Here is a 12,269-nt window from a genome sequence, read left to right as displayed (position 1 = left end):
AAAAGGCCAACAAAATTAACAACTCACCTACAGTTACACATGGTTATCAAGGAGCTTCATGATCTTACCTAATCTTAACTTTTATTAATTTCTTTTTAATACAAAAACAGTCCTATATCAGCTCTGAGGGGAAAAAAAGCAGCAAACTAATGAAGGAAATCTAACAGTTCAGCTTTTTATTCATTTTCCCCCCCTAAATGAAGCTTTATACATGTAGGGGATGATATAACAAGAAATTTCCAGCTTTCTGAACTACCCAAGGACACAAGAGAATTATAAGGTCACAGATGTTAGCTCTGCAGCAGACTGACCTATTCAGCTGTAAAGTCAGCCAACCCGCAGAAACCAAATTTTCTCTAGCATGTAGGTACAAACAACAGTGACTTGCAAAGGAAAGGGGAATGGTACTGGACAAGTTCTTACCTCAACAGAGATCTTTACTTTTCAATCAGCAAAATTTTAGAGAAAAGCACTACAGAAGCCAGCTATAAATATTAACGTACAAAAATCTGTCCTGAGCAAGAAGATGCATGCTGTATGTTTATATGTGCATGCAAACTGTAAGTTTACCACCTTACTGAAAAATTCCACTCAGCCTTCCATTTATCCTCTTCACTTAAAGCTGGATATGGCTTTCCACACGGTTGTTGACCACAAAAATGGAGCAGGTGCAATTAAGACAAAACTTATGAAAGCAGAAAGATGTATATATAGATGCATATGTATAATTTCAGATTCTGTGATGAAATTACAAAGAGATCTACTATTAGGCAAAAAAGTCAAATTAATGTTCCAATGTCAAAATTCCTATCTCCTTTGTAAGTTCTTTTAATATGCTGCTTCTTACTTTAAAGGGAGAAAATCTGTTTTTAACTCTTTATCTCATGGTTTGGAATATAAGATTTCCAAAGGAATCTACTGGAATTTACAGAGTTAACGACAATTAGAACAGTCAATAATGTAAAAAAATATTTTTCTTCTAAAAGCAGTTTTCCTTTCCCATATAAAAGCAACTGGCACATTTTAGTAAACAATTCCAGATTAAAAAGGAAATTAAGGGCTTCCCTGGTGGTGCAGTGGTTGAGAGTCCGCCTGCCGATGCAGGGGACACGGGTTCGTGCCCCGGTCCGGGAAGATACCACATGCCGTGGAGCGGCTGGGCCCGTGAGCCATAGCCACTGAGCCTGCGCATCCGGAGCCTGTGCTCCGCAACGGGAGAGGCCACAACAGTGAGAGGCCCGCGTATCGCAAAAAAAAAAAAAAAAAAAAAAAAAATTAAGTTGATCAATAATTATTAAAAATAACCAATAAGTTGATGTATACCTGCAAAATCTAAATTTTAAAGTGATACCAGGAGTTATTTACATGCCTGTGCAATATTTCTACCATGAAGTTTATTATTTAACATTTCTTTCCAAAAAACTAATTCCCTTATATACAGATACACAGCTTTACATAATGAGATTTCTGTAAAGAGCAAAACAATGTTCCAATGGGAAACACAACACGACAACAAACAAGGAAACTTTCAAATGTAATTTTCAAATGGTAATTTTTCAAAGCCAATTTTCAAATAGTAAATACTTGGACCACACCAATGAACAAGGAAAAAGTGAAAGACAAGATCAACCCTAAGGGGTGACGCGGGAGAAAAGAACACACAGACTATGAATTGAGTGCCCTGCCGAAATCCCTCTGCCAGACATTAGTATCCTGAGTTAGAATCTCTTTAGGAATTTCCTAACTTGCTACTGGACATAAGAAACACATAAATATTCATTTTTCTACCACCCTCTACATATTTTTCCATATCATAAAGAGTTTGCTTTTATGTAATGATGATAAATATTTAATTGCGTAGCAATCTGTTATTATTTTCTTTACTGAGCTACTGGTTCTCTTACCTAAAATTAATACTTGCTGCAATTATAGTCACAGGACGCCCAAAGGAAAATTCAGTAACAAAGCTCACCTTTGTTATTGTCTTTGCTTTCAAACTTCCGTTCTCCACGACACTGAGGTCCAGCTTGCTGTCCTCCTTACTTCCTATAGCTTTCAGTCCTTGCAAAAGAATATCTCGTAACTTTTGATAAAGAGGTTTTTCGGCATAATCCAGTAACTTCACTGTTTCCATGTACTTAGCAATTTCATCTAAAAGAATAACACAATCATTTTGTAATTTTTTGTCATAAGTACAACATACCTTTCTAAGAAAATGATACATGGTTATACTAAAATTAGAATGCAAATGTATAGCTCGTTAAACATGTTTTTTTCAATCACTTCTTCAATGGAAAGTATGCTTCTGAATTCAAGAATTGTCAGATAAGTCAAATAAAAAACGTATTTTGAGAAACAATGTAAAAAACATTTTTTAATTGTAATAGTAAGACAGAAGACATGCTTAACATTTAAATATATACAAAAAAATAATTGCTGTAGTTTTAAAGCTATTTTTTAAAAGGACCTAGAATAAAGATTATAAAGTAAAATGTGCTTAAGTATACAATAAATATCATAGCCAGTATTTTTTTTTCTGCCACAGAAGCCATTAGTTCTACAGAAGACAGCTGCATTCTTTGCGTAAATAAGAAATAAAACATATGAAAAACAGCTTGAAAAAAAGAAAAAGAAGCAAGGCCTGGTTTTCCCATAAGAGAAAAATCGACTTCTGAATGATGAAAGGTTTACTGTACACTGAGGCAGAACCAAACCCATAAAAAGAAATCTTACTAGTCAAGATCAACACTTTTCAACATCCATCTAAAAATCCATCTTTAGGCTAATGACTCATACATGTTATATCCCCAGCCCAGCCTTTCCACTGCTCTCCAGACTTGTATGTCCACTGATTTCCACTGACTCATATCAAATCCCAACAAATGTAAATCCAAACTCCTGACCAACCCCTAAAACCTGTTCTCCCTGTGGTTTTCCCTGTCTTGGTTACTGAAAATTCCATCCTTCCAGCACCTCAAGCCAAGAATCCTATTCCCACACCCCACATCCAATAAATCAAGAGATCATGTCAGTGCTACACACACACACACGTATATACACATTCATTCATTCAGGTACTCATTAAGCACCCACCACATGCCAGGCATGATTCTAAATACCTGGGTAGATGAGAAAAAAGAAACAAAAATCCCTCCCTTCAACTTTCTTAATCTGAAAAAGGGGATCTATAGAAAACCTAAAGCAAGTATCACCAACTATGGTAAAATACTGAACACTTCCCTGATGAGAGAAGGAAATGGCAAGGAAGTCCACTTGCACCACTCCCATTCTGCCTGAAAGTCCTGTAGTTTTTAGCCGGTACAGCAAGGCAAGAAAAGAAACAGAAGGCATCACGAGTGGAATGGAAGATGTAAAACAGTTTATTCATGAACATGACAGTGTATACAGAAAATCCTAAGGAATCTATAAAAAAACTTCTAGAACCAATATGTAAATTTAACAAGGTCACAGGATATAAGGCAAATATTTAGAAATCTATTTTACTTCTATATACTACCAACAAGCAATTAGAAAAATAAATTTTAATAAAAATATATCACTTAACAATAGCATCAAATACCTAGTAACAATTATAATGAAAGATGGGCAAGATTTTTTCCAGATTAAAACTATAAAACATAGGTAACACAGAAACTGAGACCAAATTAAACAGAAGACATAAAGTATCAATAGTATAAAGATGCCAGTGCTCCCCAGTTAGCCCACAGAGTCCATGCAATCCCACTCAGAATTCCAGCTAAGTGCAGAGGGACAGGATGTGTGCAGAACTGACAAGGTGATTCTAAAATGTACACAGATATACAAATGATCAAGCAAAACAGTGAAGTCAAGTATAAAGAAGAAACAGTGTTAGAGGACTTAAACTACCATGTATCAAGACTTAAGATAAAGCTACAGTAATTAAGACAGTGGGGTCCAAGAAGAGAAAAAAAGAACAATGAAAGAGCCCAGAAACAGACTCACAAATCCACACCTGATTTAACACAAAGGCGGCATCACAGGGAAAGGCTGGTCTTTTCAAGAAAGGCTGCTGTTAACTCTGTTAACTATGCAAGGTGATAGATGTATTAAATTATGTCGATCTTGGTAATCATTCTCCAATGTGTATGTACAGGCAGGCACACCTCAGAGACATTGCAGGTTCAGTTCCAGACCACCGCAATAAAGTATCACAATAAAGCAAGTTACTTTAATTTTTTTTGTTCCCCAGTGCATATAAAAGTTATGTTTACACTATACTGTAGCCTATTAGGTATGAAATAACATGATGTCTAAAAAAATGTAGGTACCTTAATTAAAAAACACTTTATTGCTAAAAAAAAAATGCCGACCATCGTCTGAGCTTCAGTGAGTCAGAATTTTTTTGCAAGAGTAACATCAAAGATCACTGATCACAAATCACCATAATAAACAGAATAATGAAACCGTTTGAAATGTTGTGAGAATTACCAAAATGTGACACAGACAGGAAGTGAACAAATGCTGTTGGAAAAATGGCACCAACAGACTTGCTTGACTCAGGGTTGCCACAAACCTTCAATGTGTAAAAAACACAGTATCGACAAAGTGCAATAAAGTGAACAGCGATAAAACGAGGTATGCCTGTATATCAAATCATCATGTTATACAATTATATTTTTCAGTTATTCCTCAATGAAGTTAAAAAGTAAATAAAAACATCCAAAAAATGCAACAGTAGGAATTAATTTCACAAATGCAATACTGAGTGAAAGACAAAGAACTCCAATAGAAACCAGAACGTTAAAAATCCCTGCCCTCATGAAACTATCTATTTTGTTCACTCTATGATTCCATTTCTATATAGTTCAAAAACAAATCCTTAGTGTTGGAAGTTAGGCTAGTGATTCATTAGGCCAGTGGGAGAGGCTCGTGATTGGCAGGAGGCCCCAGGGGGTGTTTCTGAAAAAGCCTATAACATTCTATTTCTAGATGTGGTTGGTAGGTTGCAAGTTTAAAAGGCATAAGGTCAGGGTAGACCTCCCTGAAAAGGAGATAACTGAGCAAAGGCTTGAAAAGGCTTCTAAATATATCCACACCAACCACTCCTCACTACCTGCACTGCTACTTCCCTTGCCTGGATTATGGCAGTAGCCTCCTACCAGCTCCTGTTTGTACCCGGCCTTGCTTCCCTAGCAGTCGATCTTCAAAACAGCAGTTGCAGAGAGTTCCCTTAAAGATAGACAATTCACGTCCCTCTTCTCCTCCAAACCTCACGTGCTCCTGCTCAAAGTAAAAGCCAAAGCCCTATGATGGCTTAAAAGCAGGCATCCCTCAAGTACACCTGGCACTCACATTCCTTCTGCCTGGAAACGCTCTTCCCCAGACTTCCCCAGAGCTCGCTCCCTATCTCCTTCCTACAACTATTCAATTGTCATCTCCTCAGTGAGGCCACCCCTGGCCACCCTATTTACAATTCCAATCCACCTCCTCGCTTCACTCCCCAACCCATCCCCATACCCCCTAACTCTACTCGCTGCTTTCTTCTTTCTGCCACAGTACTAACCATGCAATATACTGTGAAATTCACTCGTTTGTTTACTGTCTACCTTTCCCAACTAGAGCTTCATGAGGATAGGAAGTTTTATTTATTTTGTTCACTGGTGTATCCCTAGTGCCTAGAATGGTCCTTCACACACAAAAAAGCCTCAATAAAAAAAATAGTTGAATTACTGAATGAAATTCGGTTCCATTACTGAAAGCACTGAATAATAACTGAATAAGGCCCACCTGTGGAAAGGGAAGTGCCTGTTTCAGGAGTGCAGGCTGCAGTGCAATGATTACACTTAACAATGCCTAAGCTCCTACATTAAGGGATATTCCACAGACCTCAAGGCTTTTTTTCCTGCAGAAAACAAGATCCCTACGAACATTCAAGAAGTCTTTTCTTACCTGGCTTGTTCTTCTCAGGAAAACATTTGTCCATCAAACCTGCGATATTTTCTCTGTATCTGTTAAAAATTAAAGGCTGAGTCACTGTTTGAAGCTTGATGCCGTGGAAAGTTATTAATATTTAATAACAGTAAAAAGCACGATAAGCAGCATTGTGCTACATCCTAAATACGCTTACGGACATTCTTCTAAAATAAATTCAACAAAAGACCAAGGAATCTTACTGTTTAACAAGTACTTTCTTATTTCTACACTAGTATCAGTTAAAACTATAGTCTCCATCAAGAAGTTCTGACTAAACATCTGCCTTATCATGATTTTGCCCAAAATAATTTATTATCAGTTTTCCTTTACCTAATTTTGGAATCTCTAACATAGTTGGGATCTTTCAAATTATCCTCCCAAGGAAGATGGCCACTAAGCCACTGGATCATGCAATAACCAAGGATTTCCAAGTCACCACGTCTTGATGGGGCTGTGAAACAAAAGAAGCAGATTCAGCACACTGAAACAATGTTTAAGGTAGAATTTCAGGTATATCTAAAGGAATAAGGTAAAAGGGTCAACTCTACAGTCTTGTTTTTCATCATCAAATCTTGACTCCATTTTGAAAAAAGCACCGAATACTGGGCAGTATAAAAGAAATAATTTACCTCCAACTAATAATTTACTTTAAAACCCAAATTGGCAAACTTTACAGTTTCACACTGAGACTATTAGCCTAGGAAATAAATTATAAAACAATGACACATTAAATAGTGCCCTTGGAAAATGTGAAGATATTAAAAATGCTATAAGCTATTAAGAAGCCCAGAGAACTGGGGATTTTAGCTCCTCCAGTGTTGGGTACAGAAGAAAAAGAAATGACTGCTGAAGAAACAGGCCAACTTAATAGGTGACAAAATAAAAGTCTACCTGTTACAAAGTTGTAGCTGTATAAGAAACTTACAGACTTTTAGGGGGAAAAAACCCCAACATTCCAATTAAGCTAAATAAAAGCAAAAGAAAGCCTTATTGCAGCTGACCGAACTACCTCTGCTACTGAAACCCTGGTGATCTTTGAAGGGTGGGAGGAAGACAGGGAGGGAACACAGGTACCCTCACATTGCACAAATGTAGGAGCCTAGGCTCTCCCTTCTTCCCCCATCCTATCCTGCCTCTTCAATTCTGATTTACTTGTCTAAGTGTTTACTACAGAAGAACTGTGTAGGAATTCAGTTGAAAGCACTGGCAATGTATCTCTTGTTCAGGTGCCACTGACGTACCCACACCGTTGTGCGCATCGATGCTGGTGAATTCAATCGTGCCATCGTGACATTTTTTGGGGTCTTCTTTGTATTCTTTATGAATTCCTTCTGGGCAGTACCGATAAGCAAGGCCATAATCTACCAAGTACACCTATAAATGTCCAAACACCAAAACAAATTAAAGGCAAAATGACTACACATATACTCCTTTAAAGCCCAGAAACAGAATACTGTCACTTGAGGGTAGATTCATCCACAAGGCCATACTACAGCACCCCAAACAAGTTAGATCCAACACGCAAACAACAGCAAGCACTTAATTCTGAAAGACTTTTTAAAGAAAAACGTTAAATGACCATGTAGCTATCGTGCAGATATCACCTGACTTCTTTAGACAAGTATGTGTTACACCTGTAAATAATCTTGTCTCCTCAATTTGAGCAAGGATTATAAATCTTACACTTTTCCTTACAGCATCTAAAACAAAACTGAGCACAGAGTAAACCATCAATACTTGTTGCAATACAACTGCTGCACGCTGACTGTAAGACTCCTAACTTAGTTGACACGTGCTATGGTAGTTATTCCCCTCTGTCTTCACTTATAAAATAATCAATTCACTTCATAAAAATATTTCACAGATTATAACAATGATCTGAAGAACTTTTAGATGAGGCTCTTAGCTACATTTAAATATTATATATTAAAGTCAAGTCTTCATAATTAGAACTAAATTTTAGTATTATATATACACTTTTCTATGGGCATGTATGTGTATATCTGATTAGCATACAAAGCTAATAAATTTGGCTTTCCTCTGTTCCAGAGCCACATATTACATCTCTAATTCTGGGTAACTGTCTCACAGATGTATGTATCTGGTCACAGGAGGGAACTGAAGTAAAAATTTGGGGCTGGATCTAACACATACATCTAATACTAGAAAAATTATCCCATCCAAAACATATGCCCAAAGGATAACCAAGCTGCAAAAATACTTCCATCTAAACAAAAGGCAGCATGTTTTAGTCAACTGCAAATGGGAATAAATTATATTTGTATTTATTATACAAGTCCAGTCTACTTCAACTAATAGAATCCTTACCATTCAGGTTTCTAAGCTATGTTTTGTTTGTTTGTTTGCTTATTTTTAACCTAAACACATCTAAAACAAGTTGCCTGGAAATTTTGTGATTGCCTTTAGGATTTCTCCATTAGCCTGCTCTAGACCAGAAACTTTCTTCTGTTCTGCGTATACAGATCCCTTACAGCTACTGTAACAGAGATGGGGAAGGGGACGCAAATGTATGAGATGACCGGAAAACAAACGGGAGCCAAAGGAAAAAGGGAAAACTAAGCAAGAGGAAGTCAAAGTTAGGTCTGAGACAAAGAAGAATAAAGTATGGCATACCGACATACACTTTATTTAAGTTAAAATGCTTAAATATTCCTTTCTTATACAAGATCAAGTAAGAAGTGAGAACACACATGCAATGGATTAAATACAGTGGCCCAACTATGTCAACGAAACCTTACTTTTACCAAAATCATGGAATCAGCTTCAAGAAAATTACAAATCCCTCTACTCCAACTAAACGGACCCAAATAAAGGTATAATAACATTAGCTTTTCTCCTTTCCTTAAAAAGTGAAAATTACAAAGTGAATGTAATAGGCTTAAAAAATGCATATTTGAATTCCAAACCCTACAAAATTTAGACAGTTAAGATATTTCTGTAAATCAGCTGATTTCAATAATCAACATGTTAAAGACCAAATTCTCCAAGTAACAGAACACTTACATTTGATGGATTTCTTGAACAAAGGAAATTTAAAAAATGACAAAGCAGAAAGGCAAACATAATTCATTGGTGCACTATATAATTTTAAGCTTCCACCCTCAAATAGCTATTTGAAATTCATTTTGTATCACAAGTACTTCTTCTGAATATTAATATTTAGGGCAAAATAGCCAACTTGATAAAGTGCCAACAAATCGCATCAAAAATGTAGAATGTTAACTAGATAAAAGTGTCAAGAAGAAATATTATTATTACCATATCTACCTGAAAAAGTAAAACTTCTGCATGGGTTCAAAAGTTCGTAGCAACCATATTTGTTTTCAAACAACAGGTTTTAAACGGTAAAAATTAAAGTTACAAAACTACCTGGTCAGGATTCTTGTAGCTGAGAAGAAGATTTGAGGCCTTGATATCTCCGTGTACGTACTCATGCTCATGAATATATTCCAGAATATCCAGCTATAAAAGCATCATATAGAATAAATTAATGCAGTACCTAACACCAACCAGCAGAGGACCGAACTTCAACACAACTAGCCTTCACTGGATTAAAAACGAGAAGAATGTAGCTCACATACAATTCTTAAGCTTAGCTGCAAGACAGTTTTCCGAGAAAACCTTTTGGCATTTGCTTCATATATTTTCTGAAGGTCACTCCCAAAGCGATCCATTATCATAAACCTGTAACTAAAGACAAACAAGAAAAGTCAATGAACAAAATGTAACTCAGGAAAACCTATTTTGCACTGAGTACTCTCCTTTCAAAGTAATTTTTTTCAAGGCAATGTTTACTAAGAAAGTAGAAAGACAAGACAAGGAAAGAAAGAAGGAAGGAAAGACAAAGATTTGAAACAAGTTCTTCCAACTAGAAATCTCAAGAGCTGTGAGACCTTTCCTGTCTTGACTTTTACTTTATGGGCCTCGTGGTCTCAGCAAGTTACGAGACAATATTCAATGTAAGAAAACACCACAGAGAGAAGACAACAGACACTTCACAGTAAAGATTAAATAAACTGAGCAAGACTGATGTCACTAATTTTTGTCATAGTTAATGTTAATTTATGTTTCTGTATATTAGCTTCCTGCCTGTGACTGTTATTTTTATTTATTTATTTATTTTTTTTGCGGTACGCAGGCCTCACACCTATGGAAATTGGGGCCCAAAGAAGAAACGTGACTTGGCCAAGGTGACAGAGTTGGTTTGTGGCAAAACCAAAAATCTTCATGTTTTTCCAGGACATTTACTGTTCCCCAAATCTTATTTGTTGAGTACTTAGTATGCAATTCTTTTACATCATTTAAGCAGTTTTATTGCATTTAGCTATTGTTACAGCATCTCTTGATAGTCCTGATTTTAACAGAATGTTAATACTGCTAAAATGTGCCTTAAAAATAGAGAACAGGGCTTCCCTGGTGGCGCAGTGGTTGAGAGTCCACCTGCCGATGCAGGGGACACGGGTTCGTGCCCTGGTCCAGGAAGATCCCACATGCCGCGGAGCGGCTGGGCCCGTGAGCCATGGCCGCTGAGCCTGCGCATCCGGAGCCTGTGCTCTGCAATGGGAGAGGCCACAACAGTGAGAGGCCCGCGTACCGGAAAAAAAAAAAAAAAAAAAAAAGAAGGAAGAGCTAACATTTAAAAGACAACACACGAAATAAAAAATTCAAGATTCTACCTATTTTTGAAGTGGAAGAGAATTAGAGATCTTTCTATCTTTTAATGAAATAATTAATGTCTATAGCAGTAAATTGATTTGTCCAAAGTCACAGAATTAGTCAGTGGCAAAATGTCTTCATTCTTGTAAGATTTTCAGTACGCTGACCTCTAAAATATTAGAGAGGACAGTGATTTTGACTTCCTGATTTCCTCTGTACAACAGGTTTTGAGAGGTTGAGGGATGAGACCAAGGACAAATGTATACATTTGTTTTTATAAATAAGTGATGTGATTGTGTAATTATTATGAAATAATATGTAGGTAACAAGAATACAATCTCTGCTGTTACTCTGAAAGGGAGCTAAAGCACACTTGGTTAATTCAACCAGAGATCTATTAATATATTACATGAAGTAGACCTTTGTTTTTATTCACAGATCACTCCACCACTGCTCTCAACAATCCCTTAATCGCCTCACCAGGTCTAAATTATACACATCAAGTGAAGCATGATTCTGAATACTGCATATAAATTTTCACCACATTCTTCTGCAAGGGTATGTCTACCACTGAGTACTAAAAGGAAAGCTACTTTTTAGTAACTCTTCTAAAGTAAAACCATTGACGTATACTTTCCTGGGGACTTGGCAAAAACAATGCAAATAATGGGAATATATAAATCAGTATAAATGATTTAATAATGATAGCAGCTAACATTTTTATGAGCCTAACACTGTTCTAAGCACTTATATTCATATCACTTCAGATGAGTTACAGGGGAAAGTAAGGATTTCTGGCAGGGGAGGAGGGCTGGAAGGACAACCTTACTTTCTATTTTTTTACTTTTGTAAGAACTTAAATGAGGGAATTCCCTGGCGATCCAGTGGTCAGGTCTTGGCACTTTCACTCATGGGGCCCCAGGTTCAATCCCTGGTCGGGGAACTAAGATCCCACAAGATGTGCAGCACAGCCAAAAAAAAAGAACTAAGAGAACTAAAATGATTATTTTTAAGAGCTTCAACCTAAGAAGTAAATCAATATCTTATAGGTGATCAATGTTCCCATTTAGGAAATACTTCTAGGCACTCTGTGTTACAGAAGACACAGGCCGAGTTGTAAGGTCACAAGTCAATGGTGAGTCAGCTGTACCTCGAGGGTGTCTGTCCCTTTGTTCAAACACGTGCCACGTGCAGTAGCTTCCAACTACCTACTGCACACAGGCCCCAAACAGCCCTTTCCTCCCCATCTTCATTACCTGCCTCAGCCTCTTTCTCCAAGTTATTTCCTTCTCTTTCTCATGTGTGTGCAAGTCCCCCCTTTCTTTGTTAAAGAAAGATGGCCAATTATGCATAAAATAATGTCATGTCTGAAAAAAAATTCATTAAAAAAAAAAGAAAGAGGGCCAAGAGGCCAGCCAGCAGGCCAGGAGCCTATTCTGACTGTGTGTTCATGTTACTCCCCACTTGAGATGCTACTCCTTCTCTACAGTGATTTTTTAACCCAGCAGTTCTTAATATTTAAGGGATTAAAGACCCCTTTGAGAGTAAAAGCTAACACACATATTCTAAGAGCTTTACATTTAATACCCCTTATTATGCGGATAGGTGTTACTCTATTTCACAGATGAGGAAATTGA

General features: G+C 36.9%; 1 protein-coding gene across 2 annotated transcripts in view; it reads right to left on the bottom strand.

Moving 5' to 3' along the window:
* Positions 1-12,269, bottom strand: part of VRK1 (VRK serine/threonine kinase 1) — a gene marked incomplete at its 5' end in the record, with an annotated part of 43,884 nt that overhangs the window by 16,278 nt on the left and 15,337 nt on the right. For both annotated transcript variants that reach the window (XM_079699359.1, XM_079699360.1), the window contains 6 exons: positions 1,973-2,151; positions 5,932-5,990; positions 6,286-6,406; positions 7,197-7,329; positions 9,346-9,438; positions 9,558-9,666. In XM_079699359.1, the coding sequence (XP_079555485.1) occupies positions 1,973-2,151; positions 5,932-5,990; positions 6,286-6,406; positions 7,197-7,329; positions 9,346-9,438; positions 9,558-9,666 (694 nt within the window). The remainder of the gene's footprint in view (positions 1-1,972; positions 2,152-5,931; positions 5,991-6,285; positions 6,407-7,196; positions 7,330-9,345; positions 9,439-9,557; positions 9,667-12,269) is intronic.

Source organism: Hyperoodon ampullatus, assembly GCF_949752795.1.
Source record: "Hyperoodon ampullatus genome assembly, chromosome: 3".
Taxonomy (NCBI): domain Eukaryota; kingdom Metazoa; phylum Chordata; class Mammalia; order Artiodactyla; family Ziphiidae; genus Hyperoodon; species Hyperoodon ampullatus.
Note: the sequence above shows the minus strand (reverse complement) of the source record. Positions and strands in the feature narration are given on the sequence as shown.